The sequence below is a fragment of the Gracilinanus agilis genome, chromosome 1 (assembly GCF_016433145.1).
Source record: "Gracilinanus agilis isolate LMUSP501 chromosome 1, AgileGrace, whole genome shotgun sequence".
NCBI classification, from domain to species: Eukaryota; Metazoa; Chordata; class Mammalia; order Didelphimorphia; family Didelphidae; genus Gracilinanus; species Gracilinanus agilis.
This window is the reverse complement of record NC_058130.1, coordinates 700178647-700198267: the sequence shown is the minus strand read 5'-3', so window position 1 is coordinate 700198267 and position 19621 is coordinate 700178647. Positions and strand designations below refer to the sequence as shown.

At 41.0% G+C, this 19621-nt stretch overlaps 1 protein-coding gene across 1 annotated transcript in view; it reads left to right on the top strand.

The window, feature by feature from the left end:
* LOC123255796 (zinc finger protein 383-like) overlaps window positions 1-19621 on the top strand; it is a 138638-nt gene that overhangs the window by 20536 nt on the left and 98481 nt on the right. The window contains exon 6 of the mRNA XM_044684530.1: window positions 13659-13788. Within this exon, the coding sequence (XP_044540465.1) occupies window positions 13659-13788 (130 nt within the window). The remainder of the gene's footprint in view (window positions 1-13658; window positions 13789-19621) is intronic.

The following is a 19621-nucleotide window of genomic DNA, read 5'->3' as shown; positions in this document are numbered from 1 at the left end:
CAAATGTAGTCTGAACATAGTAAAATCCAAAATAGACAACCACTTTCCTTATTTTGGACAAGGTTTCTTAGAGTGCTGTCTAAGTTGGGGTTGGATTCTTTTGGCAGCTACATTCTATTGAACTTGTGATTACTAAAACATTTAGATCGTTCCCCATAAATTAGTTTCTAGTCTCATCTTCCCCTTCCTGTCCTTGTGAAATTAATTTTCTTGGGTGTGTCTTCTACTTCATAAATTCTGTGGAATGTTGGTAGCAGTGGACTGGAGAGCCTCTACCACTGTTGATAGGAGTTGGAATGAGCCTTCAGCCTTATAATTTTCTAAGATGTTAATAAAGGGACTGGTGCCTTGAAGAGCTCCCCAGCTAGCAGACAGAAGCCAGAGAATGGATCTCAACAGTGATTGGCTTGACTGACAACTTCTATGTACTTAGTGGCCCTTTAGAGTGACCACCTTGTGTCTGGATCAACCACTGTATTACAGGACCAAACTCTTTTAGTCTGAAACCCAGACCTTGCTCCTTGCCAGCTCCAGTCTCAGACCTTGCATATTTTTGGTTTAGACCTTGTTTTAATCCCTGATGCCATGTCTCATCCTGCCACTGATTCTTTCCAGCTCATTGACTTGTCCATCTGGTTCCTGACCTCCATCTGTGCTGCTAGGCTCTCATTACTTTCCCCAACACCCTCTCTTCAGAAGAGAACCTAATCAGCACCACCAACTCAGCCTAGCTACCCTCCTCCTTCTAGCCCACATCTGGCACAAGGGCTGACTCCTATTTTCCAATACAGAGTTATACTTTACATTTATTTATCTCTATCAACTATCTTATTGGGAAGCAGGAGAGAGCAGCTGATAGAGGCAGGAATAATAACAGCTAATAAATAGCACTTGAAGGTTTGCAAAATGTTTTCACATATATTATCTTATTAAAAGTGTGATATCCCAACCCATCTAGGTGGCAGGCAGGAAGATTACTTCCCCTTCCTCTTATTCTAGGCTGCCCAAAATCTATCCAGGTGCCTGAGACCCTGAGGGAGTAATTGCCATGGGATGACCTCCTTCAGCCTTCTGGTCTGGCCACTGACCCTCCTCATTCCCATATCTTTAGGAAAGCCATTCTACTTAGACTTCCTATGTGGTTGCCAAATGTAAAAAAGGGGGTTTTGGTTGGAATAAATATTAAAACAGGGTGGTCGCCAAGGAATTGAATAAATATAAATTCCTAATGAAAAAACCTCCAAGTCAAAATGACTTTTATGGTAGTTTATTTACAAATGAGAAGAGAGAGTGAAAGTAAGAAAATCAGAGAGATTGCAGTCGGTCAATTCTGATTCATCACCCACTCTTACACACATAGGTTACAGACTTCCCCTACTTGAGAATTAAGTGGTGTTGTTTACACTTTTGGTGATTAGATCTTAAAAATGGGCAGGGTAGATTTAATCTCGTTATCACAATTCCCCCCCCCCTGATCATTTGGGAGACTCTTCTCCCCAATTGATCATTTGATGTAATCATCTTGTACTCCTAAAAATCTTCTAACTACAATAGTTAGAGATAAGAGGGAAATAGAAGAGAGAGAAAGCAAAACCAATGTTTTTCTAGACGCATTGACAAAAAGCCAATTAGGGGGCATGGGCAGGGTAGATTTAATCTCATTATCACATTTCCCTTTCCTAATAGAGGTTGACATGGTCCCTCTATACCTCCCCACCCTGGAGAATGGAAGGAACTGCTTACGATGTTTCCACATATCATTCATTTTAACCCCTTTAATAAGATATGGAAGATCTCTAGGTCTTTCCATCTTTCCTCCCACTGCATTCCAAGGTCCCATAGGCTTTACCATCTGTCCTCTTGCTATATCCTCCAGATTGCCTCCCTACCTCACCCCCACCCCCCAAAAAATCTACCACCAAATCCTAAAGACTTCTAGGCCTTGCCATCTACCATACTGCTGTACTCTTGGGGTTTCTATGCCTTTCTGTCCTCCATGCAGATAAACTTTTATATGTATTATCTCTCCAATTAGAATGTGAGCTCCTGGACAAGCAGGAGCTATCTACATTTTTATTTTTATTCCCAGATAGTAGAACAGTATTTTATACATAGCAAACACTTAATAAATACGTTTCTACTATATTTTTCTGGATTTTTCATATTCATTGAAGAAAGACAGTAATTTTCACTTAAGACTCTGTCTATAGGGATCACAAGTTATCATTTCTGTCTGATAAAACTCTTCTGGGTTTTTTAAACTTTATTCTTTTTTTCAATTACACAGAAATTTACACAAAAATTACAGAAAACAATTTTGACAATTATTCTCTGACATTTTGTGTTTCATATTCTCTGCTTCTCTCCTTTGCCCACCCTCCCCCAAATCTGACCCACCCTAGTCTGACATAGGTTATGCCAGTGTTTAAAGTCCTTCTGAAGAGAAAAGATGGCAGGTTTGTGGGGGAGAATCAATCATTAGGTGAGCTTTACCCTTTAACATGAGATTTCTTCTCCAAGAACAGAGCTAAGCAAGGAAATGCAGCCTTGGCTCTCAGGAACCCCTGGTCTGAGAGGCATACTTATGCCCTCAGGGAGCCTCTGGTCTAAGGAAGGAAATTTAATCTCTGTCTTTTGGGAAATCTCTAGTCCAAGGAGAAGCCTGGAACAGAGTAGTAGGGGGAAGACTCCAGTACAAATGAATAGATATTAAACTTTTAAGTTTAGAGGAAATACACATCAGAGATCCAATGTGGTACAAAGAGAGGAAGATATGCAGACAGAAGAACCCGCTCGAATCTTAGTTCTGCCATTCTCTTCTTGAGTGACCCTGAGGGATTTCACTTCCTCCAAGAGCCTTAGAACTTCTCATCTGTAAAATTAGGGGGTTAGACTAGAGAGTCTCTGAGGTCCCATCTAGCTTAATCTATGAGCCCTGTGATCCCTCCTGGAGGAGGTGAGTTTAGAACCTGACAACAATGGAGAGGGAGGCAAATAGGTGGTACCATAGTGCCTAGAGCACCAGGCTTGGAGTCAGGGAGACTCACCTTCCTGAGTTCCAATCCAGCCTCAGACTCTTACTAGCTGTGTGAACCCAGACAAGTCACTTAACCCTGTTTTCCTCAGTTTCCTTATCTGTAAAATAAACCAGAGAAGTAAATGGCAAACCACTCCATTATCTTTGCCAAGAGAACCTCAAATGGCACCACAGAGAGGCAAACATGCCTGAACAACAACCACCACTATATAGGAGAGAAACATAATATCAGAGCTTGAAGGAACTTTAGAGATCACTGAGTGTAACTCCATGATTTTCTAGGAATCCGAGAGCCAGTGCCTCATAGGATGGGGGAGTCAGTGATGGAGGCCAAGCTCCTGCTTCCCAGTCAGGGCTCTTTTCCGAGATGCCCTTGGCTTCTGTGTCTGCCTCCCATCTGAGCCCCGGCCTCAGCAGCTAGGCTTTGATTTACCACCTGGAGACCAATTATTTATAATGCCTTCCTAGCTTAGTTGCTAGCACAGCACCTCCCAGCCCAGCAGTCCCTCGAGTTCCTTCTTCCCCCTTTTGAATAAGTCATTTTCTCTCTTTTATGGGGCAATAAATTTTCATAAAGGATTTTCCCTGCAAGGCCCAGAGCGTGGGGCCTCTCTCCCCCTGCGGCATTTTGGGAATATTTCTTAGCCCAGCCCACATCTCATTAAGGCAACCACAAATTCACCTTTTTTGTTGTTGTTGTTTCATGTGGTTGAAAAAGGAAAGTAGGCCGTGATTTTGCTTCATTTTTTAATAAAGTAACAAATATTATTTAATTTTAATTTAAACCCCCATCAAGAAAATGTCAGGGAACTTAATAATAATAGCTAACATTTATATATGGCTTTAAGGATTGAAAGAGCTTTACATATATTATCCCATTTGATCTTTACAACAACCCTGTGAAGTAGGTGTTCTTATTATCCTCATTTTATAAATGAGGAAACTAAGGAGAAGGGAGGTTGATTTTGTGTCTGCTCTAATGTTGACTTAGAAAACCATAAATTAACATTATTTATGTTCTTTGTATTTTTATTTATTTTGTTAAACCTTTCCAGTTACATTAAAAAACAAAAACAAATCCTTACCTTCCATCTTAGAATCAATACCGTGTATTGTTCCAAGACAGAAGAGCGTTAAGGGCTAGGCAATGGGGGTGAAGTGATTTGCCCAGGGACACACAACTAGGAAATGTCTGAGGTCAGATTTGAACCTAGGACCACCCATCTCTAGGCCTGGCTCTCAATCCACTGAGATACCCAGCTGCCCACTCAGGTTACATTTTGATCTGTTTCAGGGCCATTAGGGAATTTTAAGAGTATCAGGCAGTTTTAGAACCCAAGTCTCAGTTAAATGACCTGTCTAGGGTCATACAGCTAAGGAAGCATCTTGAGGCATGATTTGAGACTTTCCTAATTCTAGAATTCTACCCAGTTACCTTGATTAGAATTGATTTAGAAGGCTTCAAAGGGGTTAGGTAGGTAGCAAAGTGGGTAGAGAGCCAGATCTAGAGATGGGAGGTCCTTGGTTCAAATCTGACCTCAGACACTTCTTAGCTGTGTGACCCTGGGCAAGTCACTCAACCCCATTTGTCTAGTCTTTGCCCTTCTGACTAAAAATTGTTAAAAAAAAAAAAAGAATTTTGGTACAACGTAAAGAACTTTGGACTAGGGAGTCAAGAACTATGGCTTCCATTCCTGGCCATGTTGCTGACACAATGTGTGAGCTTAGAAAAGTCCCTTCTCAGCCTTAGTTTTCCCACCTGAAATAGGATAACATTAGACAAGATCAGCATTTCCAAAACTAGTTCGGTCAAAGAAGACCTTCAGGCTTGAAATACGTGACAGCTTCCCTGATTCTTAAATTTCCAGTTGGAGCATTCACATCTCAGAAATCTACAAACTGAAAATCAGAGCTTACTTAATTGTTTTATTGATTGTCTAGAGCAGTGATTCCCAAAGTGGGCACCACCACCCTCTGGTGGGTGCTACAGTGATCCAGGAGAGTGGTGATGGCCACAGGTTTTAACTTTTGTATTACATTCTATTCTGAGTTCAATAAATAGTTTCATTATTTCAAAGTTCAATGTTTCTAATTTACACCTTCATTTACTATATTTTATGAAAAAGGTAGAAACATTAATACATATATCTTTCCTATTAATTGCTATTAAAATTAAAAAAAAAATTAATTTCCAGGGGGCGCTAAGTAACATTTTTTTCTGGAAAGGGGGTGGTAGGCCAAAAAAGTTTGGGAATCACTGGTCTAGAGTTAAGTGAGAGGGAAAATGTTAATAATATAGATTAAATTTTAAAGTGTGTTATTCTTACGTGACTCTCTTCTCCCTTGCCAAATGTGGTTGTTAAACATTTTACTACGACACCACTAGGAACCCCCAAGTGTATGAAGCTCTAACATGCTGTGTTCCATATTCTAAGATCCCTTCCAGCCTAGAGATTCTAAGATTTCATATTCCCCCTAGCCCGGAGGTTCTAGATTGTCTTCCAAGCCCTCCTGTCGTGTTCTATGTTTGAAGGGCTTCCCAGTCCTAACATTCCCAATGCTATGGTTCCTCCCAGCTTTGATGGTCTTTGCTGGAAGACGAATGGTTCAGCATGAGGGAAGCCCTCAGAAAATTGGAGAAAGGGGATCTAGAACAAGGTTTACAAAGGGCTTTTTGCTTCTCATCTTTCATTTGATCTCTGGATTAATCCTGGGAGGAAGGAGGTGGTCTAACTATGTTCACCCTTTAGCCCAGAAAGAGCAAGCAACTTCTTACACAGGGAATCAGTGGCAGAACCAGAACCTGGATCTCTTGACCCAATGGTGGTTCCATTTAAACCCCTGTGCTAAAGCACATTTTGAATGGCTTGATTCAATCTCCCACAGGCAGGCAGGTGACTTTAGGCAAGTGTATTGGCCCCTGTGCCAGGAATTTGCTCATTTTGCAAGGTACCAGCTTCAGAGAAGTGCTTGATTCAGCTTAAGACCCAATGATGTTAATAAAAATAAAATTATTTAATTGCTGAGGAAGTGATTAAGTTAATAAAGCCATTCTCTCTGTTTAGTGAACTCAATGAAAATGCCCAATTAATTTAACTGTTGTGTGTGTTTTAAATTGAGACTATTAACTTAGTAAAAGGCTTGAGGGTCTTTAGTAAATTATTTATCCTCCCTACTCTAAGCACTTGATTTTTTTTCTGAAAAGAATCATGGAGGCAGTTTGCAGTACAATATGATAAAAAGATGTGGGAGTCAAGAGACCCCAAGGTTTTGGTCCCCAGCTCGGCCACCATCATGCTATGTCCCCTTGGATGAGTTAATTCCTCTCTCTGGGCCTCAGTCTCTCCATCTGTATGAAGAAGTGATCTTGGAAACTTTATACTAGATTTATAAATATTTATTAGTAAACAGAAAAAGAGAAAGAATGAGCAGTCTACCTAGGAGGCCTCCAATCAGCCACATTTTTATTCTTTATGCTTGGTCCATATTAGGAGCCTATAAAATGCTCTTTTCCCTATACCATTGTCTTCCATTCACCCCAGCTGCTATTGTTCCCCACCTCCAGAAATTCTTTTTTATTTGCTGATGTTTGCACATGTTCTTTGCCCCAGGAAGGATGTGGTGGAGTGGCAGAGCACTGGACCTGGACTCAAGACAGAACTGGGTTCAGATCCTGCTTTAGACCCTATAGAACTCTGGGCAAGTCATTTCACCTTTCTCAGTCTCAATTTCTTCATCTGTAAAATGGGACTAATAATGGTACCTACAGTAGCAGGGTTGCTGTTATCAAATGAAGTAGTATAAAAAGAGCTTTATAAATCTTAAAGTGCTAATTATTATTTTTCATTAATTATCTTTGAGGACAGGGACTGCTTTGTTTCTATATTCCTAGCACATAGTATAGTGTCTCAAACATATTAGGTACTTAATAAATGTGTGTTGGACTGAATTGAATCCAATCCAAGTACTTCATTTTATCAGGGAGATAATCAGCCACCTCATGATTGACTCGTGGCCTGGGACCCAATGCATGGATCAGGCAGGACCCAGTGGATAGGAGACTGAATGATGGAAATCTGGAGAGAGCCACAGCTCTAACTCTCCCAGCCCCAGAATTCAGGCCCAGGCCAAGAGGATGGGATTGGGCTTTTTGTGGTATCCCCATCTGTGATTTTCCTATTCCCTCAAAGAGAGGGTGATGGGGTTCAAGTGAGGACAGAGGAGGGAGGCTATGTGGGCCCCTCCCCAGAAAAACCTGGTTCCTGAATCAGACACCATCACGATCCCAGAGGGTGGGTGAGTCCTTCAAACCCCCTCCTTTCTAGAGTCATGCCTTGGTCTCCTACATCTCCCTACAGCCCCCTGAAAGGGGGCTGCTGGAGAAAGCTTTTGATTTAAATATAGAAGCTGAGACCAGCTGTAGTGTGGTTCTCTCTCCCTCTCCTGACAAATGATGCTGCTCCCTCCTTCTTGCTAGTTATTTAAAACCAACAAGACCTCTTCCCATTTTGTCTAATCCTCTGTCTCTGGGCAAAACCATATTTAGAACAACTCCAGACCGAGAAGACATACCCTCTTTGAGGCAGGGATATGACACCTTCAGTAAGCTACAGATCTAAGTGGGAGACCCAGTTTCTGACCTCAGGGAGTCCTTGCTGTGAGAGAGGGTCAGCCTCTGCCTTCACGGAGTCCCTCGGGGGTGTGTGTGTGTGTGTGTGTGTGTGTGTGTGCGTGCTGCTGGGATCTGAGGCCAGGGTCTCTGACTCCAAATCCAAGACTCCTTCCTGAACCATCAGTTACAGAAACTTTTGGGGTCATTATAAAAGGAAGGGGGGGGAATCTTCTGATCCTTTTTCCTATCCACATCTTATCTCTCACTCAACAAGAGGCTCCTATGTTTAGGCTCCAGTTGGCAGATTTACATAGATGGGAGTTTCTTCAAAAAGTCCATTATAATCCCAATCCATCAGGTGAAAGGCACCTTAGAACCCAGAACAAAGATTATCAGCCTGGAAGGGACTTCACAAATCACCGAGTCAGACTCCCACATTTAAAGATGGACCAAAAGGAGAGGATGTGGAATCCTCAGGGTTATGCAGGGAGATGTTGATCAAAGCCAGAACACAAACCCAGGTGTCTCAGAGCCCCCATCCCAGTATTATCCCATAATAAAGAAATTGGTAGATGCTAACTGGAGTCCAAGAAGGATGGAGGAGGAGGAGGCTTCCAGATAGGGCAAGGAGGGGCCCCTGACAGAAGAGGAAGGGGGTGCTCAGAAACTTCACCCCGCAGGCTGCTGACGGGGCCAAAGAGTTGTTAAAATGCCCTGCTGGCTTGGCCCCTTTAAGAAGGTGCCTAGGTCTGTGGTTTTCTGAATCACCTAAATTTCTACCTCCAGGGATCTCTCTACCTCCAGATACTTTCCTACTGCAGCATTATTAGATCTTTAATTACAAAGGGCAACTGGGGCGGGGAGGTCCTGATGCAGCCAGGGTCCCAGTTCTGGGACAGGGAAGCCTTTGAGGGAAAGCCCCCAACCCACAAGCAGGTATGAAGATAGATGACTCCTCCTAAGCACAATTCCCAGCTGTGTGACCCTAGGCTTCAGCCTTCTCAGCCTCAGTTTCCTGAAGAGATCATTCTCATTGGCTTGTTGTGAGAAAAGTGTTGTATAAACTTGGAAGTAGAGAAGAAATGAGTTGTCATTTTTCTTCAACATCTCTCTCTCTCTCATTTTCATCTCGCTAGTGCCTCACATATTCAAATTCACGTGGTTGAATTAAATTGGGCAAGAGATATTGCTAGGTGGTTTGGAAGATACCTTTGTGGAGATAATCTAGTTAGAGATAAGGGGAAAACCCATGAAACAATTAGAGAACAGCATAAGATGATTTGTAATTGCTGGGTCACTGGATACTTTCCTCTTAAGAGAGTTCAGAAAAATGAGAAATTGGTGGGTGATCACATAAACAAATCCTGGGCACTGGTAACTAGGAAATCTATATCTATTTGTACATAGTGGGGGGGAGGAACTAAATATGGGGGAGACTTATGAACAATAGGAGAAGTATTCTTCTCCTACCCCAGTCCCTGTGGACTATCCCTAGAACCCTGAGAGGAGAAACAATAGCCAAATTCTAGGGATCCAACCCATTAGTATTCACAAAGAAGTTGGGTAAATCCAGAGTTTCTGCTATAGATTTGTTGTTCTTTCAGTTGTGTCTGACTCTTTTTGACCCTACTTGGGATTTTCTTGGCAGAGATCTGGATGGGTTTGCCATTTCCTTCTCATTTTACAGATGAGGAACTGAGGCAAAAAAGGCTTATGTAAATTACCCAAGAGTCATACAGCTAGTAAATATCTGAGGCCAGATTCAAACTCATGAAGATGAGTCTTTCTGATTCCAAATCCAGTGCTCTATCCACTGAGTCACCTAGCTGCCCTTGTCCTATACATAGAAAGCATTTAATCTGAGAAATCAGAGGTCTAGGACCAAGAGGGACCTTCTGGTTAACCTAGTCCAATTTCCTCATTTTATAGAAAAGAAAACTAAAACCTAGGGAGGCAACGTAATTAGTTTACTAGATAGATAGTATCAGAGGCAAGATTTTAATCCAGCTCCTCTGATTCCAGAAGCAGTTGTTTTCCCCTAATTCTTCTCTATTTGCCATAGTGAATTAAATAGAATTGCCATCTCCCCCAGCCTCAACAGTGATCTTATTTTTTCAAACTGCTGTTTGGAACTCCTACCTCAAAACTGTCAGTCAATAAACATTAAACTCACTACACTTCATTAAAATTATTATATTTATTATCAAAATTTATTAAACTTTTATTTTATTTACTTATTTATTTAATTAGTTAGTTATTTTATTTATTTATTAAACAGGAATTCTATTGAACAACAGGGATAGAAAGAAAGACAAAAATGTGGTTCCAACTCTCAAGGAGCGTTCTAATGTGCAAATAATTGTATATACAAAAAATATACATTGTAAATGAAAGGGGAACTCAGCACAGGGAGCTACGTGTGTGTGATATAAGGTCAGTGCTTCTCTCTGGAAAATCACTTGGACCACAGAATGGAGGGACTGTAGTAGGGAGAGATGTCTACAAGGGATGCTGTGAAGGTTAAATTGATGACATTTGACAAACCATTGGACATGGGAGTGAGTGAAGAATTGAGAATAATATTGAGACTAGGAGGACAGTGGTAATTTGGGAAGTGGAGAGGATTCAGAGGGCCAAGCTCAATTTTGAACCCATTGAGTTGGAGATACCTATGGAATATCCAATTTGAAATGCAGGACTAGAACTCAGCTGAGAAATTGGGGGCTGAATATATAGAGCTGGGAATCTGTAGAGAAATGAGCATTGAGTCCATGGGAGCTGATGATTTCACTAAGCAAGAAAATATTGAAAAGGCAGCTAGGTGGCTCAGTGGATTGAGTCAGGCCTGGAGTCAGGAGGACTTGGGTTCAAATTTAGCCTCAGACACTTCCTAGCTGTGAGACCCTGGGCAAGTCACTTAACCCTCATTGCCTAGCCCTTTCCATTTTTCTTTTCTTTTCTTTTTTTTAACCCTTAACTTCTGTGTATTGGCTCCTTGGTGGAAGAATGTTAAGGGTGGGCCCTTACCATTTTTCTGCCTTGGAATCAATACTAAGACGGAAAGTAAGGGTAAAAAAAAACAAAAGATAATAAACAGAAAAGAGAAGATGGCTCAGGAGATTTGAAGGATACCTCCAATTACTGAGGGTGACCTGGATGATGGTCCAAGAGATTGAGAAGGAATAGCCTCCTCCTATTTGTGTAGGAGGAGAACCAGAAGAGAGAAAAGAAGGTTAGAGAGTGAGTATTAGTCAAATAATACAGAGTATTAGCTGATGGTGTATATATGAGATATATGGGCTATTCAGGAAGAACTAGCACATCTGAAGTGAGGGCTGGCCAAGCTGTTTATCCACTCTTGGTGCCCACCTGCCCCCTTGATCTCACAGATGACTCCAAGAACCTGTAGCACGTGCAGTAGCCACATCTCAGTAAAACCATCTCAGCACCTGGGCTAAACCAGACAGAAGGTAACCAACATGCCTTAAACGCATCAGTGGGGGTTATGTCTACCCCATGCATGTGAAAACTTCCCCAGTGGAATCAATGCAAACAATTTATTTCAAAAGGCCTATGAAGGTGGTGGAAACAAGTAGTGTGCTTAGAGCTTGGTTAGACACTGAAAAAGTCAAGGTCATTCTCTACATTCTGAGCCACTGCCAGTCGTCTCGACTTTTGCCACTGTACTCTGATGACTTTGGAAGACAGTCTAATGACTTGTGTAACTTTGCCTCATTTAAATCCAATTTAAGCACAAGTCAAAAGGCATCCCCAATGATGTCATTTGGTCCCCCTTGGAGTATGAAGGATGGCTGCTACCCAATGTATGTGCCCTATCTCACCCACTAGCTTAGGAGCTTGTTGATGCAATGACAGAATTCCATTAATCATTTCTGCATATTTAGGGGCTCAATAGATACTCAGAGAATTTGCCTTGATTGTTAAATTAATAAACTGTAACTTGAAGCAGGTGTTTGTAATGGTGGCCCATACTGACTTTGTCATCCATCCCCTGCATTCTAGATGTTGTAAGCTGGGTAAGATGTGATAGGAAGTTGACTTCTTTTGGAGGCTTGGGGAGGGGAGGGAAGGGGAGAGAGACAGAGACAGAGACAGAGAGAGGCAGAGAGACAGAGAGGAGGGAGGGAAGGAAAGAGAAGGAGAGAGAGGAGGCAAGACAGAGAATGTGTAAGAGAGAGACAGAGAGGGGAAGAGAACAGTATAGAGAGAGGGAAAGAGAGAGGGAGGGAGGCGAGAGAGAGTATGTGTGCGTATGTGTGTGTGTGTGTGTGTGTGTGTGTGTGTGTGTGTGTGAGAGAGAGAGAGAGAGAGAGAGAGAGAGAGAGACAGAGAGACAGAGAGACAGAGAGAGACAGAGACAGAGTCAGAGACAGAGACAGAGACAGAGACAGAAAGAGAAACAGAGAGATGGAGGGAGGGAGAGTGAGAGTATTGCATGTGTGACAGCTACATTCAGAGGTTAGTAATGGAGGGTAGTAGAAAGATACAAAAGGAGTTGGGGCTTCTTATGTTTTTAATAAATTTGTATTTCATTAATCTACATAGGTTTGAAATGTATGAGATACATAATTCATTCAGACTACAGATGCTGTTTGCTTATTGATTATATTGAGTCATTTAGTGAGATGACCACTGTTTTTCTGCCACTTTAAGAGATTAACAGTCTAGTTGAAGCCATGAAAGTTCTTGGAACAAGGAATTAACACAAATATATAACACAAGCTAATACATAAACGATCAGAGCATGAATAAACAGTTCTTAAAAGAAGAATCACAAACAGTTTACCATTCTCCAAATAATTGGCGAATTGAAACAACTCTGAGGTCTTACATCTCATCTAGCAAACCAGCAAAAATGACAGTAGTTAGAAATTGTCTTCATTGGGCTGCAGGAAGACAGGCACAGTGATACATTGTTGGTGGAGTTGAGAATTTATTCAACCACCTTGGAAAATGTTTTGGAATTATGAGGGTAGAAAAGTGACTAAAATGTCCATATTCTTTGATGCAGAGATCTCACTTCTAGGGCTAGCATAGTGACTAACTGGGCACAGTTCTGATGAGGTCTCAGGGACTGGCAAGCCAAGTCAATCTAAACCTTTTCTTGTTATTTCATTTGACCCTGGGCTCATTGTTCTGGTTTTCACATTCACCAGCTTTTCATTCCAACTTTATCTCCTTGGGGAATCCTGCTACTAATAGAATTGCTAATTACAGAGCTAGTTATAAACTCAAAGTCTAAGGCAGTGATGGCTAACCTATAGCTTAGGTGCCGAAGGTGGCACACAGAGAGCTCTCTGTGGACACTCAGCTGCCCTCTTATCCTCCCACCCCACCCCCCTGTCCCAGTTCATTACTAGAAAGGCAGAGGGACTCTGGCAGAGCTGCTCCTCTCCCCATCTCTATCATGCCTGATGACATTTCTTCACATCACCCATCCCTCTGCCAAGCAGTCCAATGGGAGTACACAATGGGTAAGGTGCACAGCTCATAGGTGGCAGAGCTCAGACAGCTCACAGTGGAGTGCTTGGGCCACTTCTTTCCCTCTCTCTCTATTTGCTGAGGACATTCCTCACTTCACCCACCCCTCTGCCTTAGCAGCCTAATGGGAGCAGTTTCTCCCTCCCCTATGTGGGGTAAAGGAGGGAGCATTGCAAGTGGTCTGGGGGTGGGGGTGGAATTCGGCACTCCATCTCTAAAAGGCTCACCATCACTGGTCTAGGGTATTTCCCCTAAGAGAGAACATAAGAAAATTACTCAGTTTACAGATATGGAACAGGTAGTTTATTAAGAATCATGAAAACAGAATATAGCAACTTATTATTTCTAGTATGATCAAATGGAAGCATAATATCCAAGCCCCACTGGCATATAAACCTTTCACATTTGTTTTTCAAGTCTGTGAATTAGCCCCTTCAATTTTGCTGAGCCCAGTGGTCCCTCCCTCTTGATTTTTCTCTTTTAACCAGCTCATTTTTGTTGCTGCAGCAGCTTTGCCTGCCCAGGTAGAAAATACAGCCACCGCCTCAGTCACCTCCCAAGACCTCACGATCTTTGGAAACTCAGAAAATCTCCTGTACTCGTCCAGCTCAAGATTGCTGCTCAGTTACCTATTTGGGTAAGGAAACACACATATAAATGTAAACCATCCCATTATTATTATTATTATTAGATAGCTATGTAGATAGACAGATCTAGAACATTCATTATGTGTTTCCCTGGGTGGCCCCAGATGAGGCACAGACTTACCTCAATAGGACATAAGTTCATAGATGTATGGAACCATATGAAGACTTACACTATTCTGCCTGTCTCCTCCAGCCTTCTCCTCTGCCTCTGTCAGCATCTGTCACTCTTACCTAATTATTTTCCTTCTTTCCTTTCACCCCTTTCTCTCTACATTCCCTTCTTTTTTTTTCCTTCTCCTTCATCCCTTTTCCTCCTCTTCCAACAAATGTTCATCTCACCTTTGCTTGGAGATTTCAAATGATAGAGAACCTGCCTACCCTGGAAGCATCTCATTCCCCTTTTGAACAATTTGACTTGTTAAGAAGGTTTTTTTTCCTCCCTTCCATCAAACCTGCCTTGGTTTCATCAAAGTTTGGTTCTCTCTTTTGCAATCTGGCAACACAACTCTGCTCCTTCCACCAGAGAGCCTTAATCATACCCCTCTTGTCTAGCTAAATATCCACAGTAATGTACGGCATGCTTTCCAGTCTCACCATCCTGCCTTCTCTCTGATAGATGTGCCCGTCTATCAGTGTCTTTCCTAGAATTTGGCATCCAGAGCTTGAACTGGCTACAACAACACAGAACTCCAGATCTATTCTAATTTGGGCAGAGTGCAATAGGCTTATTATTGTCCTTCTGAACACTATGTTTTGTTTTTTTTTAACCCTTACCTTCCACCTTAGAATCATTGATTCTAAGGCAGAAGAGTGGTAAGGGCTAGGCACTGGGGGTTAAGTGACTTGCCCAGAGTCACACAGATCGTCTGAGGTCAGATTTGAACCTAGGACCCCCTGTCTCTGGGCCTGGCTCTCAATCCACTGAGCCACCCAGCTGCCCTGCTTTTCTTACTGTAGACCCGGGATCATTAGGTATTTTGGCAGACATGTTTCTGAGTAGATGGATAATAGATAGATAGATGAATGAATGGAGAGATGGTTAGATGGAGGGTAATTAGGTAGTGCAAATGGACAGAACACTGGACTTAGAGCCAAGAATACCTGAGTTCAAATCTAGATACACACACCTACTTGATGTGTGATCCTGGGCAGGTCATTTTACTACCGTCTGCCTCAGTTTTCTCAACTGCAAAACGGAGCTCATAACAGCACCTAACTCCTAGCTTGTTGTGAGAATTAAGTGAGATAATAATTTGTAAATTGTTAAGCACAGTGTTTGGCACATAGTAATTATTATATAAATGTTAAGGCTTCTATTATTATTTTTTTTAGATATATAGTCAGACACAGAATATTTATTAAGTGTTTACCATGTGCCAGGCACTGTGCTAATCTCTGTTGAGACATACTGAATCGGCATCCCTTTATCTTTTTCAAAAAGCTCTCCAACCATATCTCTTCCTTCTTGTGCTTATAAAGATGATTTAAAAAAAAAGCAGACGTGTAGGCCTTTATTTTTCCCTATTAAATTTCATTTTACAAAACCCAGCACATTAGCCTAGACTATTGAGATATTTCTGGATCCCATTTCTATCACACCATATGTTAGAAATCCGTCCCAGCTTTGTGTTATCGGTAAATTTGATAAACATGCCATTGATGTCTTCATCCCAGCAGTTGATTAAAGAATATTGAAAAGCACAGAGCCAAGGACCCTGAGGCACTCCATTAAAGGTCCCCTTACAAGGTAACATTGAACATTAAGGGCTACCCTTTAGGTCTGGTCATTGAAACCGTTCTGAAATCACCTCGCTGAACTCTCATGACCTACATCTCTCCCTGTTGTCCATCAGGAAAGTGTCTGGAGACTGGAGAGTCAAATGCTCTGCTGAAAACTAGGTATATTATATCTATCTAGGACTATGTCTAGATGGGATCTGCCAGGCGTGTAAGCTATCCAAAAAGGAAATGAGGCTAACCTTTCATAGCCTGTTTCTGAAGAAGCTATGTGGCTCTTAGTAACTACCCCTTTCCTTTCCTTTCCAGCCAACTTTTTTTAAATTTTATTCATTTATTCCTGGGCAAATTTTATTTAATGAATTATTTTTGAATATTTTCCCTTAGTTACAAGATTCATGTTTTTTCCCTCCCCTTCCCCCACCCTCCTCCCATAGCCGACGCATAATTCCACTGGGTTTTACATGTGTCATTGATCAAGACCTATTTCCATATTATTGATATTTGCACTAGGGTGATCATTTAGAGTCATGATCTCCAATCATATCCTCATCAACCCATGTGATCAAGCAGTTTTTTTTTCCTCTGTGTTTCTACTCCCACAGTTCTTCCTCTGAATGTGGATAGTGTTCTTTTTGTCCCTCAAAAGGACAAAAAAAATTCTGTGTCGTGCCTCTACGAACATTGTCTTACATCTCAATTCTTTGGTAAAAAATTTAAAGTTTAAACAAGCTTCCCATATTCCCAAACTACCACCCCTACAGATAAGATAAGTCCCTCAGAATTGTCCTGGATTTCCAGCCAGTTTTTTTTTTTTTTAATAATACAGGGCAGTGTTTTCCTAGGAATCAGAATCAAACTCATTGACAAATGTTTGAAGACACTACCCTTAGAACATTTGCCCTTCTCTAGGCTTGTAGTACTTGATTATCCAAGGATTTTCCAAAATAACTACAGCAATCTTGTTATTCAAATTCTTTCATAATAACAATAATAGTGTGCATTTCTATAGTGCTTTGAGGGTGCCAAAGTGCTTGATAAATATTATCTCATCTGACCATTAATAATAACACTGGAGATAGGTGTCAGTAATTATTCCCATTTTATGGATGAAGAAACTGTGACTGAGAATATCTAGAGCACCATACCTACTAAACATTTAACAAATCTAGATTTGAACTCAGATCTCCCCAACTCCAGACTTAGTGCCCTATTTGTTGTACCACCTATCTGCCTCATTACCCTAGAATGTAGTTTGTCTGGACCAAGTGACTCAAATTCAAGCTAGTTGCACTTTTACCATCACCTCACATTACTTGCATTTCAACTCCTAGTTGGAAAATGATTTTTCTTGGTAGAGAAAACAGAGGCAAGATAGAATTTGAATAGTCCTTCCTCTTTTCAATTGCACAATTCATCTGTCTCAAGGAACAGTTCATAAGATTATTGGGTTCAGAGATTTAGAACTGGAAAATACCTTAGATGTCATCTAATTCAACAATATCATTTTACAGATGAGGAAATCGATGCTAAGAGAGATTAAATCAAGGATCACAGAACCCAAGAATCAAGGCCAAATTTTTGGACTTGAAATATTTCTCTCATTCTGCTAGGTCATATTGAGCATCCCCTTTCCCTCCTTTTCTTCTTCTTGCCTCAAATTTTGCAAAAACTTGTTTTGCATTCTTTTAGAGTTCATCATTAGCCCTAGATCAGTCTGAGTTTTATTGTTCCTGACCCTCTTTCTACAGATTGATGTCCCCCTATGGATGTGTTTGTGTGTCTATGTTTGTACATGTACAAGTGAATACATGTGTATGTGTAGGGGTGGTAGTCTGGGAATATAGGAAGCTTGTTTAAATTTTAAATTTTTACCAAAGAATTGAGGTGGAAGACAATGTTCGTAGAGGCACGACACAGGATTGTTTTGTTTTGCTTTTTTAATTTTTCTTATCCATTATATTTGCATTAGAGATCAGAAGGATTTGGGGGTTGAGAAAACTAGGGACCCTCCATCCCAATGAGCACTTAGTGTTTTCCTCTGAAAGGGTAGTTTTTGAAATATTTCTGAAAGGGTGCAAATTGGCAATGAAGAGTAATATGAAAATTACAAGGACTTTCTAACCCTAAATCTGGTTGAGGTTTGGGACAAGGATGAGTCAACTTATCCTAGCTGAAGGCTATGATGTTCATAGATAGATGAAGTCAGTAAGGCCACTTCTAAGTTGACTGACTCCTTTTTGTTCCAGTAGTTCTGGGCCTCTGAAGTTAAAGATTCTCATTCTGAAGAGAAAAAGCTTACTGAAGTCAAGACTCTGGGAATTGAGAGATATCTTCTCTTTATGGGAAGACAAGCGGGTGAGGGTTTCCCCCAAGTCTGACAATGGGTTTGTGGAGCACCTGCCTCCCTAGGAATTGAAGTCTTGGGGCTCTAAGTTAAAAGATAGATGGTACAGCCCACTTTCCTTCTAATGGGAAAGAGATAGTAGCTCAGCTAAGGTCTTCCAACGAAACCAGAAACTTGAGTCAGAAGCTCATAACCACATGCTCCCTAGCAATGATTATGAGATCTATGCCTAGCCAATGGTGTCAGTGGCTACGAGTCCGTCGGAGCATCACCAGCAGAGACTATATGTCAACAACAGTGACAGACCGACAGCATTCCCAGAGGACCTCAGGGGCCCTGCAGTGTTGGACATATCAGTTGTCACATTTCTATTGGCACATTCTTTTATGTCCTTCTCCATGTACCTTTTCATGTGTGTATCCTACTAATGGTTTATGCATTTATGGAGAGTTTGCCCCAGATTTATGGGCAGAAAATATTCTATTGCTACTTTTCTTGCTATAGTATTTCATTAAATTAACTCGTTTTGAACTAGATATGTCTTCTGGCCTAGCAAAAGCAAACATAGTGGAGGTTCAAGCCTAGTAACTTTCTGGGTTCTCCAAGTGAAAGAAGGTGGTTCTCCAAGTGTACCAATCTATGTTTGTTTTTAAATCTAAGTTGGTTAGTTTCCTGTGCCTCCATTTTGGTCTCTTAAGACACTCCCTCCTTTTCCTCCTTTTTGGGATTGTTTATCATTGCAATTTCTGAATTCTACCCGTAAGCATTTCTTACCCTTCTGGCTGCCTTATTTTGTAGAAATTTTAGTTTGTAAGATTATACTTAGCTTTCCTCTACACACTTCGAAGTATGTTCTCCTAAAATCAAGGTTGCATGATTTACTCTATTTCTTTGTCTTCTTTAACACACATCTAAGACAGTAGGATCACTATCCCCAAAGCTTTGAATCATTTTTATCTCAGTAACTAGCTCCTCCTTGTTGGCTAGAGTCAGGTCCCGAATAGCAATTCCCTTCCTCCCTTTCTCCACCTTTTGAAGGATGAAATTATCATTAAGGAGAGTCGAGAAATTATTAGCTATTCTGCCTTTGGCAGAGAAAGAACTCCAGCAGATGTCCAGATAATTGAAGTCTCCCATCACCATTCTATCATGCATTTGTGCCAGGCCCATAGTCTTTCCTAAACTCCTCATTTATTTCCTTTTTCCCCTGTCTAAGTGGCTGGCAATATATTGTGATGACAATATTGATTCTGCTCTTTCCTCTATTGATCTTTGTCCAAATATCCTCTACTAAGTCTTCTACCCGCTGGTTCCTGGCTTTCTTTACCTAATATATATGTGTGTGTATATATATATATATGTATATATATATATTAATATACTCATACTCTTTGTTCTTTTTACTTATTTATTTTCTTTTGAATAAGATACTATCTTCATAGAGTTGTTTTCCCTCTCAGGCTTCATTTCACCAAGGTTCAGTGATACCTACAGGGCCAAATTTGACTCTTAGTGTTAGGATTTCTAGTTTGTCTTACTTGTTGTTTATAATTTCTGCATTCTATATAGAGCTATCTGAGGCCAGTTCTTATTACTGGATCCTTCTCAGGATCTTCTCTGTTGTAAACTTCTTGAGGTCGTTTTTCCTGCATTGTAACTACTTTCCTAGCATCTAACTTGGTAAATATATATAAAGCATGTTTTATATATATATATATATATATATATATATATATATA